We start from the raw sequence: 27,359 nt of genomic DNA, 5'->3' as shown, positions 1-27,359 counted from the left end.
GCATGTTGTGTTTACATTTTTGTTCACTTTAATTAGCTGGTTTGTTGTAGCAACCTGCCTTTTATGGGCTGTAGGGGAAATGACTGAGGATTCTGAAGAAGTCCTCTGTACACAGGGCCTAACACGCTCGCAGGCACACACACATACATCATCCTTTTCAGAACAGATCACCCAAACCTCAGCTCTTCAGCTGAACCTCACTTCCTCTAGTAACTGACACTGTGCATCATTTTAAGAAGTCTGGATTTTCTCCATCCCTCTACCTTCTTTCCTCACTCTATATTTCATTCTCCACCCCTCCCTGAGTAAGTGAGTTCCATTGGGGGGTGCTCGCAGAGTGAAATCACCTAGGGCGAACACTTTATTATCTGTAGTCAAAGAGTCACCACAAATACCATTCTACACACACAAGTGTCACTTTCCATTTGTCTGCTCTCGAGCTGCATTAGGCCTAGAGCAGAGCCTTGTCTCAAACGCGGCCGGCAGAGGAAAAGCAACAGCGTGGGAAAGCACTACAGCATTCCTGCCCTGCAGAGCCCTGCAGACACCACTGCTACAAGGAATTCCTCTTATCATTTTTAGGATTATTATTAGGAGGAGGAGTAGTCCTCGTAGTGCTGGTGGTCATGTCATAATGGTGCCTATATACACTGCTCAAAAAAATAAAGGGAACACTTAAACAACACAATGTAACTCCAAGTCAATCACACTTCTGTGAAATCAAACTGTCCACTTAGGAAGCAACACTGATTGACAATACATTTCACATGCTGTTGTGCAAATGGAATAGACAACAGGTGGAAATTATAGGCAATTAGCAAGACACCCCCAATAAAGGACTGGTTTTGCAGGTGGTGACCACAGACCACTTCTCAGTTCCTATGCTTCCTGGCTGATGTTTTGGTCACTTTTGAATGCTGGCGGTGCTTTCACTCTAGTGGTAGCATGAGATGGAGTCTACAACCCACACAAGTGGCTCAGGTAGTGCAGCTCATCCAGGATGGCACATCAATGTGAGCTGTGGCAAGAAGGTTTGCTGTGTCTGTCAGCGTAGTGTCCAGAGCATGGAGGCGCTACCAGGAGACAGGCCAGTACATCAGGAGACGTGGAGGAGGCAGCAGGACTGCTACCTCCGCCTTTGTGCAAGGAGGAGCAGGAGGAGCACTGCCAGAGCCCTGCAAAATGACCTCCAGCAGGCCACAAATGTGCATGTGTCTGCTCAAACGGTCAGAAACAGACTCCATGAGGGTGGTATGAGGGCCCGACGTCCACAGGTTGGGGTTGTGCTTACAGCCCAACACCGTGCAGGACGTTTGGCATTTGCCAGAGAACACCAAGATTGGCAAATTCGCCACTGGCGCCCTGTGCTCTTCACAGATGAAAGCAGGTTCACACTGAGCACGTGACAGACGTGACAGAGTCTGGAGACGCTGTGGAGAATGTTCTGCTGCCTGCAACATCCTCCAGCATGACCGGTTTGGCGGTGGGTCAGTCATGGTGTGGGGTGGCATTTCTTTAGGGGGCCGCACAGCCCTCCATGTCCTCGCCAGAGGTAGCCTGACTGCCATTAGGTACCGAGATGAGATCCTCAGACCCCTTGTGAGACCATATGCTGGTGCGGTTGGCCCTGGGTTCCTCCTAATGCAAGACAATGCTAGACCTCATGTGGCTGGAGTGTGTCAGCAGTTCCTGCAAGAGGAAGGCATTGATGCTATGGACTGGCCCGCCCGTTCCCCAGACCTGAATCCAATTGAGCACATCTGGGACATCATGTCTCGCTCCATCCACCAACACCACATTGCACCACAGACTGTCCAGGAGTTGGCGGATGCTTTAGTCTAGGTCTGGGAGGAGATCCCTCAGGAGACCATCCGCCACCTCATCAGGAGCATGCCCAGGCGTTGTAGGGAGGTCATACAGGCACGTGGAGGCCACACACACTACTGAGCCTCATTTTGACTTGTTTTAAGGACATTACATCAAAGTTGGATCAGCCTGTAGTGTGGTTTTCCACTTTAATTTTGAGGGTGACTCCAAATCCAGACCTCCATGGGTTGATACATTTGATTTCCATTGATAATTTTTGTGTGATTTTGTTGTCAGCACATTCAACTATGTAAAGAAAAAAGTATTTAATAAGATTATTTCATTCATTCAGATCTAGGATGTGTCATTTTAGTGTTCCCTTTATTTTTTTGAGCAGTGTAGTATTTTTATTATACAGAAAGATTTGGGCCCTAGTCAAAAGTAGTGCACTATATAGGGAATAGGGTGCAATAGGGCTCTGGTCAAAAGTAGTGCACTATTAGGGAATAGGCTGCCATTTCAGATAGCGTCAAATATTTATTTTTAATCCCCACGGATAAAAAGGAGGTTGCTGACTATTTTAAACAGTGATTCTAGCCCTCCATCTCCCTGGTTGAGCAGCTAGCTAGACCAACAACAACAGGGATAGAGAGACACACAGACAGAGAGAGAGAGTCAGGGAGAGACACGAGAGCGAGACACAGTGAGAGAGACACAGTGAGAGACACAGGGAGAGCGAGACACAGAGAGAGAGAGACAGAGAGAGAGAAAGCAAGACACAGAGAGACAGAGCGAGAGAGAGCGAGAGTGAGAGAGAGAGCGAGAGCGAGAGACACAGAGAGAGAGAGCGAGAGAGAGAGAGCAAGAGAGAGTGAGGGCTGGCCGAGCCGGTCCTTCTTTGTGCTGGCTGGGGAGGAAGAATGCAGTCCGTCAGCAGCAGCCATGCCGGCTCTATTGTGGGTCAGCGGCCATGCCAAACAAACACAGAATCTGGGGCAACATGTTTACCCCACACTTCATGCGACACCCTACAAACAAAACAGGCCAAACAAAAAAAGCTATGCTTTGTTGTTTGTGCTGTTCGTTCCCATGAAAGCCAAAAAGGGTGTTCCAATCAAACATGGAGAAAAAAAACAACGGAAAATGTTTAATCTCACGCCGCCGGCAAAGCCCATAGCCCCGATCTCATTTCAATCCCCGAGCCTCACCAGTCTTTTTATTTTCCATTTGCAATAATTTATGGGGCCGAATGCGTGACATAATAAATTAGAAATGGAAAGGAAAATTACTTTATTCACCGGCCTGTCCTTCTATTCGAACGGAGTATGGCTGTGACGAGCCTGCCCCTCTCCCTGGGGCAAGCCTGGGCCACCCTCATTGTGCACACAGCATGGTGTAGAAAGCCGAGCTTTATCAGCAAATACCCCGAGTCAGCAGCCCTAGCTAGCGGCGTGCGGTTATGCGTTGCGACTGGCACACCAGCCGATATTGTCATGTGCGATTTGGCCTGTGCTCAGGAGCCTGTGAACTCATTCCTGTGGCATCAAAGTCACCCCAGCCCCCTGCTCCCTCCATCCCTCCCCCTCTCTCTTCCTCCCACACCATTTCTCTCCCTCTCTAGCCCCCGTCCAGCCCTGCCCCCTCCGACACAATGGGCCCCCATTGCATTGTGTTCTGTATTAGAAGCTGAGCTCCAGAGCTGAGGGATAAAGAGCCAACATTCAATATCAACCCAGACTGGTTTCCAATTCCAAAACAGTACTAATGGCCTTTTTATATGCTAATGATCCCTGAGCCATAGGGGTCACCCACAGGTTACAGCCAGCCAACGGACCAGCATGTACTGGGACACTTGTTTCATCTCATCACACCTCTCCAGATGATAGCCCTGATAAAGAGGGACAAAGGGAGGCTCTGTGTAAAGCAGCGCACACACACACACACTGTACCCATCTATATCATCTATGATAACAACAAGGCACCTCTCCTGTCCTGGCTGCTGTCAGTAGTATTTGCCACTGTGCTACACTATTCCCTCAAAAGCCTAAAAGTGGAGCCGAGAGCTGGCGGCAGCATGCGCACACACACTTCCTCTACATACACAACCAAACCCAGAGTTTGAGTAGGGGACCTGAGGACTGGAGATTGTAGGAGCACACAGACACAGAGATAAGAATGGAGGCAGAGCTGAGCGGAGCAGCAGTTGAAGGGAAAGGGAGAGAGGGAGGGAGATGAGGGGAGGCGGTCCTGGGCAGGCCTGGGCTGTCAGACTGGAGGAAGCGCTGGTTCGCGGGCCTGAACGCAAATGGGAGAAGAGAGGCACCCGCAGGCTGCCTGAGGCAAAAGCCTGGGCCCTTCTGTTCTATCATTTAGGAGACAAGTCCTCCACTGATTCCCAATTAATATTTAACACTGCACAGACAACAAGGCCCTCCGCTGTCTGCATTACACCAGCAGCCAGGGAAGAGAGGGAGAGAGAGACGGGAGAAGGAGAGAAGGAGAGGGAGATAGAGAAAGAGGGAGGGAGGGAGCGAGAGAGAAGGGAAAGAGAAAGGCAAAAGAGTTAGGAGAGAGAGAGAGAGAGAGAGAGAGAGAGAGAGAGAGAGAGAGAGAAAAGCAAAAGAGGGAGAGAGAGAAAAAAGGGGAAGGTCCGAAACAGAAAGACAGAGAGAAGGCAGCAGTAAATATTACAGCTTTAATGACTCAATGCAGGTCAGAAAAGAAACATCCTCCATTGACTCAAATCATTGTCCAATATGGATGGATACTGTGGTCTGGATATATGAGTAAGGAATTTCATTAGTATTTTCTCAACATAAATCTTTCTGTCACTGGTTTGGATGTGTGGTTTGAATGATTCATTTTAGCCCTCAGGGATCCCGAGAGCAGAGGTGACAGTTAGGGTCAGCAAGAACACTCCAGCCATGTCACACATCTGATACAGTTATTGTACACTGCTCTAGGTCTAATACCTTGGATGGCCAACCCCTGATAAACGCGCACGCACATACACACATAACACAGTTAAGATGGACTACATTAATTAAAGTTAAAGGTTCTTCAGGAGCCATGCTTTTAGCATTGTGCTGTGGCCAACTTTCGCTCAGATGTTTTCACAGTCCATCCCTCTCTTCTCTCTGTCCATCCCGCTCCTATCTCTCCATCTTTTCAATCCATCCCTCTCATCTCTCTCCATCTTCTCAATCCATCCCTCTCATCTCTCTCCGTCTTCTCAATCCATCCCTCTCCTCTCTCTCCATCTTCTCAGTCCATCCCTCTCCGCTCTCTCCATCTTCTCAGTCCATCCCTTTCAGTACTGAATGGACAGAGGCCAGGGGAAAACTGTCAGTCACCATACGCAGTGCTGGATATGGACAGCAACTGTAAAATGATCAATTTGAAAGATGGCGTCGTTAGTATGATTATTACGACATTGTTTATGATGTCAATTGTGATGAAGAAATAGTCCTACTCTTGGCAGTGACAACAGAATCTCACAGCCCCCATGATACCAACGTGCAACACCGCCGCAGCATCCTACGCTCCAGCCCACTGAGGGCTCAGCTCAGGAGATGGCAGGGGCTACCATGTCATTTCCTGTGGGACAGCAGGGGCCGTGGACACTCCCTCCCCTACTAGTAATAGGGTGTCAATGCCATGCACCTGTGATGCCCAAATGCCAGCTAGCTCGGAGGGGGTTTGGCTTGGAACAGGGAGCCTAAAGTATGTTTCTAAACCAAGTCCCACTGTGGCCAAAACTAGAGCGGTGGCCTGCCTCCCAGAGCCTAACCGCCCTATGCAGTAACAATACTCCACACCCCCACCCACACGCTACCTCCTTGCCCCATAAACAGACGGCAGAGGGCAGAGCGAAGGGGCATGACACTGTGGGATGCGGCCCGCCGGAAATGATCATCTGAGTGCCAGCGCTGAGATTCCCTCCACCATCCTGGCACAACAGAGTACTAGTGGGCATGAGACAGGCTGCTGGTGCTTGTACTGTTTGCCCAGACTGTGCCTGTCCTCAAAACCATGCTCAAACCTGGGTTCAAATAGTCGTTGTTTTCTTTCAAACACATTTGAACGTCTGATCACGCCTTCCTTTAGTGCCAGATTAGGGCGGGGTTTGAACTTTTGGGACTATTCCATTGGTTCCATGGTGCCAAGCAAGCTCAATCAAGTGCAGGTAAAGTTGTTACTCATGAAAAGAAATCGGTGCATTCTAAAACGTTTTTTTTGGGCTGTTGTAGAGATACACTTCGTGATACTAAGGGAGAGGATGGAGAAGAGTGTATATCAGGGAGCGGGGGCAGGAGCATGAAACGCTTGGCTGTCAATCACCTCTCACTTTGAGAAAAATCCTTCTGACCTCTCTCTCTGTTCTCTGGCTAAAGTGGAGTAAGTGGAATAATGACGGCGGCAGGCTGGCCATGTGCAGTGAGTCTGTGGAATTCCAAACAGGAGATGGAAAAGAGGCAGTTCAATCAGTGGGGAAAGGTCAAGTGCATGCAGATTCTCCCCAGGTCCACCGCTCCTTCTCTCTCCTCTCTACATTTCCACTCCAATCCTCTCTCCCTCCGGGCTCAAAGGCAATCAGGGAAAACGTTGTTATTTCTGCTGCTACTCGTGACCACATTTAAATATTCTACAGAAAACCTTTCCCTTTTTCTCCCCACTTAACAGGTCCTGGAGATACAGTGCTCGAATTGGATATGGAAGGGTAATTCTACTGTCATGTCTACCTTTGGCTCAAACACGAGAGCGAGAGAGAGAGAGAGAGAGAGAGAGTGAAAGAGAGAGATAGAGAGAGCGAGAGAGAGAGCGAGAGAGAGAGCAAGAGAGAGAGCGAGAGCGATAGAGAGAGATAGAGAGAGAGAGCGATAGAGAGAGAGCGATAGAGAGCGAGAGAGAGCGATAGAGAAATAGAGATAGAGAGCAATAGAGAGCGATAGAGAGCGATAGAGAGATAGAGAGAGAGCGATAGAGAGAAAGAGCAATAGAGAGCGATAGAGAGCGATAGAGAAATAGAGATAGAGAGCGATTGAGAGCGATAGAGAGATAGAGAGAGAGCGATAGAGAGATAGCGATTGATAGAGAGATAGAGAGAGAGCGAGAGAGAGCGATAGAGAGATAGAGAGAGAGCGAGAGAGAGCGATAGAGAAATAGAGATAGAGAGCAATAGAGAGCGATAGAGAGATAGAGAGAGAGCGAGAGCGATAGAGAGCGAGAGAGATAGAGAGCGAGAGAGATAGAGAGCGATAGAGATATATAGAGAGAGCGATAGAGAGCGATAGAGAGAGAGAGATAAAGAGATAGAGCGATAGAGAGAGCGATAGAGAGCGATAGAGAGCGATAGAGAGAGAGCGATAGAGAGAGAGCGATAGAGAGATATAGAGAGAGCGATAGAGAGATAGAGATAGAGCGATAGAGAGATAGAGATAGAGAGAGAGTGATAGAGAGAGCGATAGAGAGCGATGGAGAGAGATAGAGAGCGATAGAGAGATAGCGATGGAGAGAGATAGAGAGCGATAGAGAGATAGCAATAGAGAGCGATAGAGAGCGATAGAGAGATAGAGCGATAGAGAGATAGAGAGAGAGTGATAGAGAGAGCGATAGAGAGCGATGGAGAGAGATAGAGAGCGATAGAGAGATAGCGATAGAGAGCGATAGAGAGCGATAGAGAGAGAGAGAGAGCGATAGAGAGACTGGAGGTCATTATCTGGAACATAGGCTGTGTCTATATTGTGCACTACTTTTTGACCAGGGCCCATAGAATATCAGCATAGATAATGGCTAGAACTGACATTCCCATTCTTTTACTTCCTGTTCTACTCATTCTCCATGCACCTCCCCGATTGGCTTCCAAGGCCGGCTGGATGATGATGTCAGCATGTCTTCTGGACATTGGGTTTAGAGCCAGGGCCTGCTGTTGGCTGGAGGCACGACAGGGAGACACAGATTTAATCTGAAGTCTGATCCAATCACAGGACAGAGCCCGAGAGGTCTGATCCAATCACACGGCAGACATGGGAGCAGCTGTGACATGTGTGGTCTAACGAGGGAAGGACCTACAGCAGTCCGACCGGGGAAAAAGAACCCACCAACGTGCAGAACCCATTCTGACAGGGCTGTCACAAACACACCATATGGATAGCCACGAGCATCATCGTCACTCCTGCTTATCTTGCCGACATCAAACACACCATACGAAGAAAATAAACGTCGTTACAGAGAATAAAATGGCCTGGACAGTGGACACATTCTTACATTCTCACATTCTTGTCAAATTGTAGATCGAAATCATGTAGGTGAAATGAAAAGTTGACATGCTGTAGAGAGTACAGTACAGTAGCTTCTGTCTGGGACTAGAAAGAGGTGCTATGGAAGGGCTGCTGGGTGCTGTGCTCCCTCCTGCCCAGCCATCTTAGAGTTACTAACTCAAACCTCAAAACACTTCTCTGTCCACACCTCCCTATCTAGAGAGAGGCCAGTTCCACAGGGGTAGGTGGCTGTAGGTTGAGAAAGTGAGAGGAACAGGCCTGGGGTCAGTGGCATCCTTCTCCCCCACAGGCCCAGGGCCTTCCCTCGCTCTCCTCTGACTGGGCTTGCCCTCTCTGGGAACCAGCCTGACGAGAGATCCTGGCTCCACCGCCGTCTCCTCCCCTGCCTCCATCTAGGGCAGCGTATACAGTTGCTGCAGACAGGCATGATGGGGGGGGAGGACGTTACAAATGTCACCCACAAGGGGAGATTTAATAAAAAATGACAGGGCCTGGCGCAGGGAGAGTGCAGCCACATACGTTGGGATTTGGGCACGCTGAAAGGAAGTGCCTATGATTTATAATTTACGTAATGCTTCCCCACTCCTTTTAATTCCACGTCCAGAAAGAAAAAAAATTGCCCAGTGAGCAGTGGCCTGTATTCAACGATACAGGCTTCTCCCAAAAAATCACCAATAAATGTTTTTAATAATTTATCTTTCATCTCTGTGTTTCATAATGTTCCTTCAAGAGGCTGAACGTATCTCACTGGAGAAAGCATCCGTGCTGTCTGGTCAAAAAGAGTATTACATTGTTGCCGCCCATAGCATTGAATGTAGGGGAAGCCAGCGACCATTTGGCTTCACACCAATCACAAGCCAAACATAATTTACAGAAAAAGTTGAATTGTTGCATCTCATTGTGTCGTTGTCCTCCGGTGGCTAGCTAGCTAAATTTGTCCCTTTCTTAAATAAGCCATGGATAGAGATAGGGATTTTACTTAATTCTCCGTACTGGCCAATGATTATAATGGGGATTCTGATCCAACCATAAATTCATACATCGTGCCCCTGGCCTGAGAGTACGGAAGTTCAACATGTAGCTAGATGTAGTAGGCTAATGTTAACTAGCTGGCCTTGCGCATCGTTGCCCATGAAAGGAAATTAGGCTAGTGAGCAAGCATTTTAGCCAGGTAGCCTCCCAAATTGTAAAGTGGTTATCCCACTGGCTATAGGGTGAACGCACCAATTTGTGAGTCGCTCTGGCTAAGAGAGTCTGCTAAATGACGTTAATGTGCCCTTGAGCAAGGCACTTAACCCTAATTGCTCCTGTAAGTCGCTCTGGATAAGAGCATCTGCTAAATGACTAAAATGTAAATGTAAATGTAGCCTAGGACAACAAAAACTAAAAGTGTGTACTGTATGACAGAGTCATGAAAGAGAGGAGGATGGCATTGGCGTTTCTGTGCGAGTCACCATGTCTTTTTTCCTACTCAATCACACAGACACAGACACACAGAAATCCATGGACAGCCATATCATATGTAGCTTACGTTGATTGCAAAAAATTATTTTTGGTACACTATTTACACACAAAGGTATGTGAAGAAATTAGTGTATTCAGCTATTTCAGCCACACCAGTTGCTGACAGGTGTATAAACTCGAGCACACCGCCATGCAATCTCCATAGACAAACATTGGCAGTAGAATGGCCTTACTGAAGAGCTCAGTGACTTTCAACATGGCACCGTCATAGGATGCCACCTTTCCAACAAGTCAGTTCGTCAAATTTCTGCCCTGCTAGAGCTGCCCCGGTCAACTGTTAGTGCTGTTATTGTGAAGTGGAAAGGTCTAGCAGCAACAACGGCTCAGCCACGAAGTGGTAGGCCACACAAGCTCAACGAACAGGACCGCCAAGTGCTGAACTCGTAGCGCGAACAAATTGTCTGTCCTTGGTTGCAACACTCACTCCCGAGTTCCAAACTGCCTCTGGAAGCAACGTCAGCACAACTGTTCGTCGGAAAGCTTCATGAAATGGGTTTCCATGGCCGAGCAGCCACACACAAGCCTAAGATCACAATGCGCAATGCCAAGCGCAGGCTGGAGTGGTGTAAAGCTCGCCGCCATTGGACTCCGGAGCAGTGGAAACGCGTTCTCTGGAGTGATGAATCACGCTTCACCACCTGGCAGTCCGACAGAGGAATCTGGGTTTGGCTGATGCCAAGTGAATGGTGCCAACTGTAAAGTTTGGTGGTGGTCGAATAATGGTGTGGGGTTGTTTCTCATGGTTCGGGCTAGGACCCTTAGTTCCAGTGAAGGGAAATCTTAATGCTACAGCATACAATTACATTGTAGACGATTCTGTTTATCCAACTTTGTGGCAACAGTTTGGGGAAGGCCCTTTCCTGTTTCAGCATGACAATGCCCCCATGCACAAAGCGAGGTCCATACAGAAATGGTTTGTCGAGATCGGTGTGGAAGAACTTGATTGGCCTGCACAGAGCCCTGAACACCTTTGGGATGAATTGGAAAGCCGACTGCGAGCCATGCCTAATTGCCCAACATCAGTGCCCGACCTCACTAATGCTATTGTGGCTGAATGAAAGCAAGTCCCCGCAGCAATGTTCCAACATCTAGTTGAAAGCCTTCCCAGAAGAGTGGAGGCTGTTATAGCAGCAAAGGGGGGACCAACTCCATATTAATGCCCATGATTTTGGAATGAGATGTTCGACGAGCAGGTGTCCACATACTTTTGGTCATGTAGTGTATCGTAGTTGTCACTGTATTAGACTAAGCGTAGGTGATTTGATATTGAAATGTGCTGGAGTAGTGGAGGCAGCTCCTGTTTTCTTTGTGACTTGCGGTAACTCTCTGTGGTTCTAAATCAATAGTTGTTTAGTAGTCCGAAAATGTTGGAAACATTACCTTGCTTGACCATGCTGTAGTAGGTCATATAACTGCTTGTTTGTGGACTTCACCGGACAGATGTTGCTCTCTGGTTTTGTTATAAACAAAGGTGTGGTTGAATTTATTATGCCACTTCTTATTGTCTCAGCCTAAGGACTATATATATATATATATATATATATATATATATATATATATATATATATATATATATATATATATATATAACGGTGGCAAGGGATATGAACTTATAGGTTATATTGCAAACAACGCAATTATCAAAACACATAGGTTGTAATAAGGCTTTTTTTCCAGGCTTGGCTTCCTCAGTGATATTACCCACGCACTGAGATTTTTAAGGGCTTTTTTAAAAGTCTCTCTCTCCTCTCTCCTTCTCCCCCACTCTCTCCACCTCCCGTTTCTCCCGCTAAGCTCTGTGCGCTCTGGGGAAATTGATTGTCTGGCGAGACGATCTGAATGCTTCCCGCCAGTTAAGTCCTTTTTTATTGAGGGTATGAGGGATTTTTAATGGGAGTCGCGTCAATGAACTGTGCAGCCCCTCGGCATCTACATGCAGGGCGGTTCTAATATTCCTGCTGCCCCACTCCTCACCCTCTCATCCCCCTACCCATCACCGCCTCCTGCTTTTGTGCAAAGGACAGAAGATGCAAATGGAAGAGCAGCTCACCTCTCCTGTCACTGCCAGGTAATAATCTCCCTCACTTCCTCTTTCTCTCTGGTTGGAATCATTCAGGCAGGCAGAGACAGGCAGCAGCGTGCTACTGAGAGTCCGGGTCAACTTCCCCACAACGCCCCCTCCTCGTCCCTCATCTCTTACTGGGCCAAGGGTGATCGATCGACGGTGACCTAGCTTTGCACGAGGGAGCCCAGTGTGTGCCCACGTTTCCCCGGCCAAAGCCGACATCTGCCTCTCCGAACCCCTTTTGAGCCTGGCTGAACAATCCCCTCTCTCATTGAGGGGCCAGGGCTGTAGAGTACAGTACAATGCTGAAATTCAACACTCAGTCTCACCTCCGAAGGGACAGAAAGGAGGCCATTCTTCTCAAATACACTCATTATGAACCTCAATATGGCCACGGTGGTAATCTTTCAATCAAAGGATTTAATAGGGAGAGAGAGAGAAGAGAGAGAGAGAGAGAGAGAGAGAGAGAGAGAGAGAGAGAGAGAGAGAGAGAGAGAGAGAGAGAGAGAGAGAGAGAGAGAGAGAGAGAGAGAGAGAGAGAGAGAGAGAGAGAGAGAGAGAGAGAGAGAGAGAGAGAGAGAGAGAGAGAAGGGGAGGGGGGAGGGGGGGGGCAAGGAGAAACTGTTATTTTTCTCTATTGATTCCAGCTCTGACTCCTCTTCAATAAGAGGCCCGGGCGGGGAGGAAGTGTGCTAATCCTGTCCATATTGGAAGGAATCGATTAAGATGGCCATTCGAGGCCGCCCTCTTTTTTTCCTCACACTCTCCATTTCTCCCCTCCCCGTCACTTTCTCACTCACTCAACTGGATGGACTTCACTCCACTATAGATCTGCTCCATCCCCATGGATCCAGGACACACACACGTAGGTCTGAACAAAAGCAACACTGTAAACAGGTCCTCTCTTTACCCCTCCCCTTTGATAGTTGACGCAAACAGGGGGAGGACATTGTTGAACGCTAATAGGCCTGTGAGACCCAGGTTAATATTTCATTTCCTGCCCTACAGCCAATCAGGGGCGTTGACAGCCTTTCAATTGGGAGATGGGTAGAACAAGGAAGCGGAACAAGCCCTGCTATCCCCATTAAAGGAGTTACATGTAACTCTTTAGCCATAATATTTGTGTAAAAAAAAAAAAACAGCTTAGAAATGCTTGAAATAGCTGAGTATTGCTTTACAACCTTATCGTACTCTAAAAAAACATCTGTTACAAGTTGTCAACCTTGCAAACAAGAATCAATCGTGCAACAGTGAAAGCTGGCCAGACCCGCTAGTCGCAGTTAAAAAAGCAATTTTATTGTGTCAGAAAAGTATGTTTCCTTTACTAATAGTGAAATGTTATTAAAAATGAGGGCTATTAGCAGGTGAAACTGTTACATGTACAATAGCGCCTTTAAGCTTCTCTACGCTGAGGTAGAAACTGCTAGGTTAGTGTGCTCCTTCCCTACTTCCCTTTTAATCGGCTTGTGAGGTAGTAGGACTGCCATGCAAACATAGGCCACTAAATACTCTGGGAACATTCTATAAGCGGAACATCCCCCCCACCCCGACACACACACAAACAGGACAGTTTCGTTCCACTAAAGTGCTAATCCTGAGGCTTCAGGGAATTTAGGCAGAAATTCACCTTCCAGGGGGATACGGCAGCTTTTAATCCTTAGCTGGTCCAAACTAGTTTCTTTCCCCTTCCATTTTCCATAACAACTTCCCATGGACATACAGTGTTTCATGAGAGGGACGTTGGAGGCTTGTGTTCTGGGCTCAAACAGAGCAGCTGTGGTGCTTTACAGCCAGCCCACTGGGCCGCAGAGGCAGGGGCCAGACACTGTAAATGTTTACACACCCCGAGGGTCCCCGAGGGTCACCCAGGGCAAGGGAGGCACATTAAACACTAACGCTGTTCAAACGCGCCGTTGCCAGGACTGCACAGTCAGCACAGCTAAACAGTCCCTCTCTTCACAATGAGGAACAACACGGCAACCCCAAAGTCTCTCTTTACTGTAAGTGCACACCACATCAAATACAGCGCCTTGACTTTTTCCACATTTTGTTGTGTTACAGCGTGAATTTAAAATCGATTAAATTGAGATTTTGTGTCACGGATCTACACACAATACCCCATAATGTCAAAGTGGAGTAAAAATGTGCTTAACAAGTCACATAATAAGTTGCATAGACTCACTATGTGTGCAATAATAGTGGTTAACATGATTTTTGAATGACTAACCCATCTCTGTACCACACACATACAATTATCTGTAAGGTCCCTCAGTCGAGAAGTGAATTTCAAGCAGAGTCAACCACAAAGACCAGGGACGTTATCCAATGTCTCGCAAAGAAGGGAACCTATTGGTAGATGGGTAAAAATAAACAAGGCAGACACTGAATATCTTTTTGAGCATGGTGAAGTTATCAATTACGCTTTGGATTGTCTATCAATACAGCCGGCCACTCCAAAGATACAGGCGTCCTTCCTAACTCAGCTGCTGGAGAGGAAGGAAACCGCTCAGGGATTTCACCATGAGGTCAATGGTGACTTTAAAACAGTTACAGAGTTTAATGGCTGTGATAGAAAACTGAGGATAGATCAACAACATTGTAGCTACTTCACAATACTAAAATGACAAAGTGAAAAGAGGAAAGCCTGTACAGAATACAATTATTCCAAAACATGCATCCTGTTTGCAATAAGGCACTAAAGTAATACTGCAAAAAATGTGGTAAAGAAATGTACTTTTGGTCCTGAATACAAAGCGTTATGTTTGGGGCAAATCCAAAACATCACTGAGTACCACTCCATATTTTCAAGCATGGTGATGATTGCATCATGTTATGGGTATGCTTGTCATCGGCAAGGACTAAGGAGTTTTTTGGGATAAAAGTAAATGGAATAGAGCTAAGCACAAGCAAAATCCTAAAGGAAAACCTGGTTCAGTCTGCTTTCCAACAGACACTGGAGACAAATTCATCTTTCAGCAGGAAAATAGCCTAAAACACAAGGCCAAACATACACTGGAGTTGCTTAACAAGACAATATTGAATGTTCCTGAGTGGTCTAGTTACAGTTTTGACTTAAAGCTGCTTGAAAATCTATGGCAAGACTTGAAAATGGCTGTCTAGCAATGATCTTAAGAGCTCTTAAGAGACTTACCCCAAAACACTCGCTGCCAAAGGTGAATACCGTTGGGGGTTGAATACTTATCTAATAAAGATGTGTTTTATTTTTCATACATTTTTTTTTAATCATATAATTTTTCTTCCAATTTGACATTAGAGTATTGTGTGTAGATCATTGACAAAAAAGGACAATTACATCCATTTTAATCCCACTTTGTAACATAACAAAATGTGTAAAAAGTAGGGCTGACCCCATTTAGTCGACTGGTTTGGTCGATAGGCTGTTGGTCGACCAAGATTTTTTTTGTAGAGCAGTGTCAAATATAAAATGTATGGCACACGAGACACCTGTCTGATTTATGCCTGTCTGAGAGGGCTTATCCATTACGGAGATGGCACCCCACTATCACCAGTAGTACATTTATGTTAATTACCATAATTTATCATCTACAATGTTTGTTTGGTTACGGTAATTTCTATTAACGCTGTCATTGTAGGAGTGGACATGTTGTTTGCAGAGCGCACAAGCTTGGCTACACTTTTGGATTATTTCATTACATTTACGAGTTGTCAATTTATTCATTGTCTTTTGTTTGGAGCGCTCCTGTCAATCTTGATTAAGGACACGCACCTGCTTATGCATGGAAGTACAGTAGGCCTAGGTTACCTGGCCTGCGCGCAAATATAGGCCTATAAATGTGCCCATTTGGGGATCTGATACTATTTTTGATTGTGTTTACTCACCATCACTGTGCAGCTTCTCAAAGTATTTTTTTCTTTGCCTCAAACAGCAAGTTTGAAATCCATTGAGAATGACAATAGTTCCTCAACGTAGCCTATTTGAAAAATCTTTCCTGCTCTCTCGCTTTCGATAACCACTCAGCATGAAAGGGGAAAAAAATGTCATGCTCTGATCCAGTGGAAACTTCATAAAATAGGCCTGCCTTATTATTTCTTATACCTTGCACAAATAGCCTAGAGGTGTGGGTGTCTGTCCGGAGCTTGCTGGTGCAGGAAACTCTGAGGGCCCAGAATATTTTATACAATGTTGCAAGTTTGCTAGCACAAGCATTTGGACCAAGTTAATAATTGATACAAGGTTTCAAGTTCCTTGCAGACAGGCCATGCGTAGCCAATGTGATTTATAGGATATTTATTTTTATCAGGATATTTTCTACCTGCGGGCTGCAATGTTTTTATTTGTTGGCTTTATGTAAGCTATTATTACCTATTGGCAATGGCAATAGAAGTTACTTTTAGATTTGTATCATTTTCATTAATATTTTTTATATTTAGTCTTTATTATAAATGAAATGAAACTGTCCCACGAAAATGTTCATATGAAAATCATAACTGGCACGCAGATCAGTAGAAATAGTACAATAACTTGGCACTCCAAATGGAAAAGGTTGCTGACCGCTGGTGTAGCCTATTACCGGCAACTTCAGGAGCATAATGGCAGAATCTGCTAAAGCCAGCAGCAGCGGGCAGCGGCAGGAGGGGGGGGGGGGGGGGAACAGGTTTTTTTCTTCTGGTTAGGCTATATTGATCTCTGGCTCCCTCTTTAGTAATTTGTGTTTCTTCATTTTTATTCGCAGTGCATAAAGCATCAGACAAGCTCAGTAGCGTACATTTAGTTGAATTTATTCAAACAGTGTGTCTATATATGTAAAAATACACGTTTTAAAATTTAGACCAATCGATTGGTCGAAAGAACAGACGACCAAGATTTTTTTTAGTCAGGGACAGCCATCGTAAAAAGTCAAGGGGTGTGAATACTTTCTGAAGGCACTGTACATTTGGAAACAACAAATAACGTCAACCTAACAAAACCCCTGACCTTTCTGTGACCTTTCTTTGTCGTGGACTTACATTTTCGGCTGAGGGCTTGAGGCGGCTCCAGGGCCTTGCTGGCACACAGGGGGTGCTGGGAGGATGGGATGGGAGGGTTCTGCCTCCTCTGCAGGCAGGCCAGCATGGCGGGGGGCGGGCAGACAACTACAGCCGGTGGACTGCCAAGGCCAACCTAGGGGAGAAAGAGAATGAGAGAGGGGAATGAAGAAAGAATGTGAGAAAAGCATCAGAACAGAAGAAGCAAAGCTCCATGGGCATGGAGGTCTGTGAAGCTCAGTAGCAGGCTGGGACTAGGACTGGCTCTATGCCGCCTACAACTGCCTGTCTTCTTAGCAACTCTGTGAGAATGATAAAACAGGCACCTGCTCTTCGCTGGGGACAGAACAGTTCAAACAGGTTAGAGGAAGGAGGGTCCAAACTGACGCTTTCAAACATGGCATCTGCTCTAGCCTGACTTCTGTCTAACTAACACATACAGTGCCTTCAGAAAGTCACACCCCTTGACTTTTTCCACATTTTGTTGTGTTACAGCCTGAATTTAAAATGGATTCAATTTAGATTTTTTGTCACTGGCCCACACACACACAATACCCCATAATGTCAAAGTGGAATCAAGTTTTTTGAATCTTTTACTAATTAAAAATGAAAAGCTGAAATGTCTTGAGTAAATGCAGTGCATTCGGAAAGTATTCCGACCCTTTGACTTTTTCCACATTTTGTTACGTTACAGCCTTATTCACAAGCATGTGCAGACAATTAAAAGGGTTTATTTTCTCATTCTTACATTCATTGGCTAAATGTAACTTGCATGAAAATAACACAGCTAGGTAATGGTAGTTAACTCCGTTCCGTACATATGTGGGCAACCGCGGCATTCAAACGAGGCTGCGATGAAAATGGGACTGTAGCGACTGTGTTGGCATCAGAATCCGGGGTGTGTGCTAACTTTCGATTCAGCGTTGATTGACATGGTAATGGACCAATAGTATTGGAGAAAAGTCAAAAAAACTGACCCCGCTGACGCTGTATGTTAAAGTGTGACATGTCACGACATAACGTACGGCACGCATTATTCAACTCATTCTGTGCCGTACAGCCTCTTTCCACCAGGTGTAGCGCTTCTCTCGAAGATTAAAAACAAGAAATCATCAATGGTGAGTGTAATGGTGAGTGTAAAGTTAATTACTCAAGAGTTCATCAATAGTTAATTCAAATTTTTTTTTTTTGCGTAATCACTGCGAGCCATCATGACTCTCAAAAACCATGACACCCACAGTTAAATTGTGAAGATAAAAAACCCTATTCAAATTCAACACAAACCTTCAAATAGGTATGTAATGAGACATTATATAAACTCTTTATAGTGTTTTATTTACATTTTAGAGGTGATAAGTTGGACAAATCGGGTGAAAAAAGCTGCTTCCTCACACATCTCCCCCTTTCACTATGATGCAGTAGCTTTCGCTTCCCCACCCACCATTTTTAAAATGACCCGGCGGAGCTCCATTGCTTTCTTCAATCATGCAGAGACGGGCAGCTTGAAGGTCTCGTCATTGATTTTGCTGAGAAATTGTGCTTTACAATGGTATTCATATTACAGTTGACCTGGAAGTATTACGTTTTTGGGGCGCTAAAATAAGGTCAAATGTACGGAACAGCGCGATGTACAAAAGTGCATTAGCTACCATTAGCTATGCTAGCTAGTAACGTTAGCATATTAAACATGAACGTTTACCCCTCTCATACGAATATGTAAAAGTACAGTTCCACCGTATTAAAGTTACCTTAGAACAAACCAGGCTTCATTTTATCAATATCATGGAAGTCATTATATGAGGTAAACGAAAAATGTTGATTGAAAATGTTGATATTCCCTTGGTGAGTTGATCAGCTTCTTGCTGCATGCTTCTTGCCTGGACGGTGGCTCAGGCTGTTACTGCAATTTCAGGTGAAAACTCAATAAAGTCTAAAATATAATGAAAATGTCTATACATTTCAGCTGTATCAAAAACATTGCTCTGCTATTAGTATTTTTACTGTATGAATGTTGGGCTCAACGAGACAATTCTGTTTACACTGCCCCGCTTCGAGCAACTGTCGGGCAGGTGTCGTGCGCGACCAACAGAGGTAGCGTTCAAGACGTGAGAAATATACATTACAGTAATGTCTCTCAAGAATAGATATGAATTCTCGTCAATGAGAATGGACCCTCAGATTATAGGAGACGCGTCCCCCGGCACTCAGGGGGCTGTCTGCCTAGACAAGCATCCAACCAGATGGGGAGAGCAACCACAGGAAAGGGCCTCTCACGCTCCAAAAGTGGAAGCCATTGCAGGAATGTATGAGTAGTGTGTATGTGTATTTGCGACTGTCTGTCTGTCAGTCTCTCTGTTTGTGCGTGCAGCCCTGGTGATCCCCCCGCTCCCCATCCCCATCCACCAGAGCAGGTCAGGTCTGGGAGCCTGGTGGTGGGTTGGCTGGTAGTGGGCGTGCTTGTTGAACAGGGCAGGGTTTGGGCATAATTTAATGGTGGCCCACCGGCTCACTGTGGGACACCCCATGCAGCGTTTTTAACAAGCTACTGTGTCTCCCCTGTTAATAAACCCAAACAAGTTAATCCAATCGACACACTCAAATCCCTCTCTTTTTCTTTAACAAGGCACTGCCTCTACCCCGCTAATCCCCCAGCTCCCCCTCTCCCATATGAATAGAGGGAGAGTGAAAGGCCCCATTACCATTAGGAATGGCTGGCAGTAAACTCCGCCGGCCCCTTAACTTACACGCACACATTCACGTATCCACACTAGTCTATGGTGGATAGGGCACACAATAGAAGAGTTACAGACCCCAATTTGGACACACAAACACAAAAGGAGAGGCTCCCATACACCACACCAGCACACACAATGATAAACAACACACACATACAAATCCTGAGAGGACATTTGCTGACAGGCACGCACCCTGGGACATTAAATAAGGCATTGTTAACCAACCCTCACAGCTCCACTAACAAGAGACATCAATTCCCTAGAACAATACAGGCCCCTAGACATAGTCTGTACCCAACAGTCCTGCACAACCCAATACACCAGCAGAACAAATAACTGGCACAACAAAAGGCCATTGTGTGCTAAAGCCTACAGGAACTATTTGGAAGTTAACACATTATTTCTATAACATGTAAGGAGAATGGTCAGTGCAGAAGGATCCATTCACTTCACTGTTAGTAATCATGGTAATTGGTATTACAGAATGACAATACTTACAAAGCCTTACCTCTTTAAAGGTAAGTATGCCTACCAGTAGCCATTGTCACCACACAGCCTAGTTTGTTTGCCTAAATAGCAGGGCCCAGTTTCCCAATAGTGATGGAATTTAGGCTTACGGGTGTTTTAACGACGCATCTTTCCTACAACGGCCGACGGTGTAGCAAGCGTTTCCCAAAACACGCAGAGAGAACAGTTGCTAAGTGCGTCGTTGGAACATGTATCGATACTGACAGGATCGAAAGAAAGGCAATGCTGCTCTCTACGGCTGCAAATATTGATGTGGCTTATTCTAATGCTTGCCTATAAAAACGCACTAAATCACTGATTTGGCACATCATTGCACACGTTAGGCTACACATCATGAAATATATTGAGACAAATTACAGACAGTAGCCTACAAGTAGCAAAATAGAACTACATTTATTGAACATTAAATGTATTTCAATATGATTAACATAGGCCTATAGCCTACTGTATTTATATTTTAATACAGTCATCTCAGTTATCATTTGAAAAATATGTGTATACGTCGCCTGTTTATCAATTGCAAAGACATTGAAAAAACTTTTGATTTGTAGTCAACTTTGTTCTGAAGTTATCAGCGGTCACAGAGATGGATAAACCATGTATAAAGTCATGCGGGAGGGCAAAAAAGCATTAACCACGCATTTAGCTGTTCTATGAGTGGTCTGAGGCAGGCATTAGATTACAAACTTTCTCAAGTAAAACGTTAACGATAGTTTTGGGACACAGCTCGGAGATTTAACGATGCTCCTAAGAAGGTTCTAATGATGAATTTAGCTTTTGGGAAACCAGGCCCAGGTAAGTACCAGCTAAAACTGGGCTGTCAAATAAAATAAAGCAGTACCCTTTTGGTTCCATATTCCAGTCAGCTTCAGTGTTTCAGTCATGGGTTGCTGTCAGACTTCTGGGCTGACTGCTGTGTCTCAGCGCAGGGCTAGTTTTTACATTAATTCCCAATAAAAGGCCACCCAAATGAGTCAACCGTGACACTCTGACCAAGCAACAACCTCTTAACTACAGTTTACGTATGAAAAATAAATTCAGTCATAACTACACTCTCACCGCCATTGGACTCTGGAGCAGTGGAAACGCCCTCTCTGGAGTGAGGAATCACGCTTCACCACCTGGCAGTCCGACAGAGGAATCTGGGTTTGGCTGATGCCAAGTGAACACTACCTGCCCCAATGCATAGTGCCAACTGTAAAGTTTGGTGGAGGAGGAATAATGGTGTGGGGCTGTTTTTTATGGTTTGGGCAAGGCCCCTTAGTTCCAGTGAAGGGAATCTTAACGCTACAGCATACAATGACATTCTAGACAATTATGTGCTTCCAACATTGTGGCAACAGTTTGGAGAAGGCCCTTTCCTGTTTCAGCATGACAATGCCCCCGTGCACAAAGCGAGGTCCATACAGAAATGGTTTGTCGAGATTGGTGTGGAAGAACTTGACTGGCCTGCACAGAGACCTGACCTCAACCCCATCGAACACCTTTGGGATGAATTGGAACGCCGAGCTAGGCCTAATCGCCCAACATCAGTGCCCGACCTCACTAATGCTCTTGTGGCTGAATGGAAGCAAGTCCCTGCAGTAATGTTCCAACATCTAGTGGAAAGCTTTCCAAGAAGAGTGGAGTTTGTTATAGCAGCAAAGTAGGGACCAACACCATTTTAATGCCCATGATTTTGGAATGAGATGTTCGACGAGCAGGTGTCCATATACTTTTGGTCATGTAGTGTATATCGGTGATGCTGTTGGCCTGTAAGAAATGAAAATACAAGTATAGTCTGTCAGAGACGACAGGGGAAACACAGGAGCAAGTAGCATTTAGTCTCTGTGGTCCACTGCAAAGTTGTGACTTCCCTGTGACGCCCCCCATGATGCTTCCAGCTCTTGACATGTCAGTGTGTCACTTGGGTTCCTCCATCACCGACATATCTTACCAACTGAGCACATGCTAAGACAACCACTCAAGTAGGACTCAGCTTAATTATTATTAAAAGCTTACTTTAGAATTATGCCTATATGCAAGTTTTTGCTCAGAGGGCTCTTACTTGACATAGTTATGGTACTGAATCCCCCCCCCCCCATCTACCCTTCTCAATGCCTCGTCTCCAAACGGTCTCCAAACCCTGGTCCAAAAAAACACAGAAGTTTCTTATCCCAGGGTATCACTGAATGTGTGTCACAGACAGATCTATTCATCGATTAACACAACAATAAAACAACAGCCTATTCTACTACCCCCCCTTCCCCCTCCTATATGCTGCTGTGTTTGAATATTCAAACACAGAGCGTCGTCTTTCGCCATTTTGTTCATTGTTTGTTGGTGCCATCGTTTCTCAGCTTGGCTCCGATAGATCAAATAGAAGCCAACGTCATTTTATGAAGTAATCAAACACAGACAAACAGAGAGACAGAAATAGCAACGCCTTCTCACTCGCACGCACACACACACACACACGTCACATGCATGGACGCACACAAAATGCTTCCGCCTGAAAATATGTATGTCTGAAAATATGTGTTGTCAATAAATCAATAGAATATAATTAAAAGTAAACATGATTTATTTCCTTGTTTCCTTCATGTTTAGTTCTGAACAACACCACTATGTGCTGGTACTCAGGTGACCCCAGGGTCTGACTGGAGGGCATCACAGATCAAATGGTGGTGCAGGGTTATGAGGGCCTCTTCGGGGATAACCAAACAGTGCAGTTTATATATTGACACTGATCGCATTCAATCAAACTGACGGGTGACAGTTTAATTTACTTTTGTGCAGTTGGATTTCAGGTCCCTACTGTAGGTGGCAACGTGAGAACAGAGCACACAGCAAAACACAGTTAGAAACCTAGCAGGTGTTTACCTCCACACACGCACACTGAGTCATGTTTTTAGACCTGAGACTAGCAACGGTTATCGGAAAAAATGTACGGTATTTAATTTATTTTATAGAAATGCAACTGTTGGACAATGGATGAAGATACTCCAAACATTTAAAACAATTTCATCCATCAGATATTGACTGAACTATAGCATATAAACCAATGTACTGGCACTGACAAATAATGAATGGAGTTCAGGCATTTTGGTGGGAATTCAGGTATTGCATTTCTTGTAAAATGTCACTTTATCCTTTCTTATAATGCACTCATATATATACACATGTTCTTAGTATACCAGCTATTTTTTTTAAATACTTTGTGATAAAATAACGAAAATTTGATGTGCCTCATTTGCATATACTGTATACAAGGTGTATTTGCATACATTAATACATTAATATGAAGGGGTGGAAGAGGGCTGCAACAACCAAAAACGTGCTTTGTCTAGGCCTACCTGTGCTCACCTGCCCTGTCTAGACTACTGCTTAATTAATTATTCATTACTGTTGTTGTCACACTCTTGCATAATTCAACAAGTGTGTCAAGAGAAGGATACCCAGTGATTTAAAATAAAAACACTTGGCTCTAGATTACACCTATCTATACATACTTTACATTGTGTGCGAGATCAGACATATCACTATAATCCGAGTGTTCATTTTCGGAAGTTGCTTTTATTTCAGCACATCTAATCTGTAAACATTTCAACTGTATTAAATCATAACTTTTGTTCAATTTCATAAAAAATCAATACCCATCAAAATAAAGTTATTTCTTCTCTTTCTTGTGATGTAAGTGTCAAGACGCTATGTTAAATCCCCGACCAAGCTTTAGCGTTTTTATACAGTTGAAGTTTACATACACTTAGGTTGGAGTCATTAAAACTTGTTTTTCAATCACTCCACAAATTTCTTGTTAACAAACTATAGTTTTGGCAAGTCGGTTAGGACATCTACTTTGTGCATGACACAAGTAATTGTTCCAACAATTGTTTACAGACAGATTATTTTACTTATAATTCACTGTATCACAATTCCAGTGGGTCAGAAGTTTACATACACTAAGTTGACTGTGCCTTTAAACAGCTTGGAAAATGATGTGGATATATTGAAGCAACATCTCAAGACATCAGTCAGGAAGTTAAAGCTTGGTCGCAAAAGGGTCTTCCAAATGGACAATGACCCCAAGCATACTTCCAAAGTTGTGGCAAAATGGCTTAAGGACAACAAAGTCAAGGTATTGGAGTGGCCATCACAAAGCCCTGACCTCAATCCTATAGAAAAGTTGTGGGCAGAACTGAAAAAGCGTGTGCGAGCATGGAGGCCTACAAACCTGACTCTGTTACACCAGCTCTGTCAGGAGGAATGGGCCAAAATTCACCCAATTTATTGTGGGAAGCTTGTGGAAGGCTACCCTAAACATTTGACCCAAGTTAAACAATTTAAAGGCAATGCTACCAAATACTAATTGAGTGTATGTTAACTTCTGACCCACTGGGAATGTGATGAAAGAAATAAAAGCTTAAATAAATAATTCTCTCTACTATTATTCTGACATTTCACATTCTTAAAATAAAGTGGTGATCCTAACTGACCTAAAACAGGGAATTTTTACCCGGATTAAATGTCAGGAATTGTGAAAAACAAGATTTAAATGTATTTGGCTAAAGTGAATGTAAACTTCCGACTTCAACTGTAGACACAACGGAAAGCCAATGTATTCAATTGAGCCCATTTCAGCCATTACCAGAATGTGTTTGACAGGTCATTACAAATGTTTCCACAGTCGTTACATTAACGGAGAAAAACGAATGGTACAAGCAAGAGTGGGAAAGAGTCGCCAGAGTAAAATGAAAGCAATCAATCTAGCGACATTTAAATGACAAGTGGATTTTGCACCCCTCAAACACAGGAAATAGATGGCTGAAAAGGAGAGATCCTCAGGTGGGTGTGGCATGCGAATTGCTACTGAGACTCTCAACAACAGTCCTCCCTCTACTCTGTAATGCTGAGTGTCCAGCTGTTGTCATCATGCTCCTTCACAAAGCTGGCCTTGACCGAACAGAGCCAAGCTGCTCGCGCCAGGAGAGACGATCCTATTGGACCAACACACGTCCATCTTAATCACCTGCTGGCTACAGGCGGTACGGAAACGCCACCAAGCTGTTCCCATGGAACAAGGAGACATTTATAGACCCACATGACAGGTAGACTTGTCTCTCTCAGACTCACACAACACTGAGCTCTAAGACAAATTGAAGAGAATGAGTGTGCGGTAAAATGAACCGTTGGGGTTGTCATCTAAAACATACATACATACATCCCTTCTGTACTATGGGTCCTTTAGCACAGAGTGTGTGCTAAAAGACCTCTTCCTCCTGCCTATATACCTGCAAGGTCTTAGTGTATTTATAGTTCAGTGATAAGAGAGTGAAAAACTACCTGGGTCATAACCATTTTAAAATGGTGAACATTTTTTTTAATCAGCGAATGTGACCAGACATTTAGAGATAACAGCATGGGCTGACTGATTATTAGTCTCTTTTCCTTCTCAAGAATTTGGAGAAGTTTGGTGCCCTGGGGGAAAGAGAGAGATATGGAGAGAGGGGGGGAGAGAGAGAGAAGGAACTAGGATGTTGGATGAAGTCATCCTCTTTATTGATGTCACTCGTGAAGTTCAAGGTAGTCCATGTTCCCAGCACATCAAAAACATCAGCGTAAAAAAGACCCGAGACAGCCATCTTCCTGTGGCCGCCTCTCCAGCAGATCAGTGGCTGCTGCTCCAGGTTGCATCCCTGTGAGTTACAGTTGTGTGCCCAGGTTTGTCCTTCACTGTAGACAGGTAGTGCTGCCAAGACCCAGTAATTAGTGCAGATGGAGACCGTTATACTCTTTTCCCCTCCCAGCAGAAATGGCAAGGGAGTGAATTCTATAAATTCCGGCATATTAATTCAATTTTAAACCACTCCAGAGTCTGACACCTTGCTGGAAGGCGGATATAAAGGAAGGGTGAGTGGCAGCATCTCTGACGCGTGACCTCTCTGAACATTAAAGTCTTTGACGTCATATACGCGCGCACCGAAATATCAATAACAATCTCCTTTCTCTCGCCGAAACAAAACAAACCGTCGCTCCTTATTCCTGACCTTAGCCATTACAACTGGGACCCTATCCATAATTAAACAGTAATCTAAAAAGCCATTTTAGCTAGGTCGGTCGTTGTTCCTGCACCACCATGCCTCCCTCCCTCCATCTCCTCCTTTTTTCACCCTTTTTTTTGGAAGATCTAGTTGGAGATAACATTAGCATGAGAAAGCAGCCTGGTAATTGTCTTCACCCCACTGAGTGATCCCTGGGTAGAGGATTAGCTAGAGAGAGCCCTGTTTCAACTCTGCACAGATGCTGCTGCCTCCTGCTCACAACCACCACCCACTCCACATTAGATAAAGACTGCAGAGGATGATGCCGAGCAACCCGTGACTTCAAACAATATGAAATCAAACACACGGGAAGGAAGTGCACCACCCTCATCCTACACAAGTATTGACCTCTCACCTTTTTCAAAATGTCCAATTTTTTCCAAATCTACTAGCTAATATGCTTTTCTGTTGAAAATGGGGATTAGAGTATAGGCAGCTTAAACTCTCTCCCTCTGTGATGATATATGGGATTTATTTAGAGCTGGATCTGCCTAAATCGCCCCCGTGGGCCACCCTGTCCGCCTCTAATCCGCCTGCCCTACTCATATGGAGGTGTCACATTTCTGGCTCACTTTCCTGGGGATAAGCACTTCAAAACACGGCTGCCTCTTCTCCTGACCTTTGCACGGAGATGATCGATTTAGCCCAATTGGATTGATTCCACAAACAGTGGATACAAACCGTTACATAAAAAAACCAAGGAATTTACCCGAGGCACAACTTAAAATCCATTTAAGCTTTGCTGGCTTTCAATTTTGGTTGGTGGTTTTAATCCAATTTCTCCAACTTATATATATATATATATATATATATATATATATATATATATACACACACATACATACTGAGTGTACAAAACATTAAGAACACCATCCTAATATTGAGTTGCACCGCCTTTTGCCCTCAGAACAGCCTCAATTCGTCGGGGCATGGACTCTACAAGGTGTCGAAAGCGTTCCACAGGGATGCTGGCCCATGTTGACTCCAATGCTTCCCACAGTTGAGTCAAGTTGGCTGGATGTCCTTTGGGTGGTGGACCATTCTTGATACACACGGGAAACTGTAGAGTGTGGAAAACCCAGCAGCGTTGCAGTTCTTGACACATTCAAACCGGTGTCCCTGGCACCTACAACCATGTCCTGTTCAAAGGCACTTCAATATTTTGTCTTGCCCATTCACCCTCTGAATGGCATACACACACAATCCATGTCTCAATTGTCTCAAGACTTAAACATCTTTAAGGCCTTCTTTAACCTGTGATATCAATAAGGGATCATAGCTTTCACTTGGATTGACCTGGTCAGTCTGTCATGGAAAGAGAAGGTGTTCCTAA

General features: G+C 44.9%; 1 protein-coding gene across 1 annotated transcript in view; it reads right to left on the bottom strand.

Annotated features, from left to right (window-relative positions):
* Positions 1 to 27,359, bottom strand: part of LOC311144181 (protein FAM222A-like) — a 76,658-nt gene that overhangs the window by 22,538 nt on the left and 26,761 nt on the right. The window contains exon 3 of the mRNA XM_084180186.1: positions 16,666 to 16,819. Coding sequence (XP_084036312.1) covers positions 16,666 to 16,771 — 106 coding nt within the window. The 5' untranslated portion in view covers positions 16,772 to 16,819. The remainder of the gene's footprint in view (positions 1 to 16,665; positions 16,820 to 27,359) is intronic.

This window comes from Coregonus lavaretus (assembly GCF_964263955.1).
Source record: "Coregonus lavaretus genome assembly, chromosome: 17".
Taxonomy (NCBI): Eukaryota; Metazoa; Chordata; class Actinopteri; order Salmoniformes; family Salmonidae; genus Coregonus; species Coregonus lavaretus.
The sequence above is the reverse complement of the archived record's forward strand: the minus strand, read 5'-3'. Positions and strand labels throughout refer to the sequence as shown.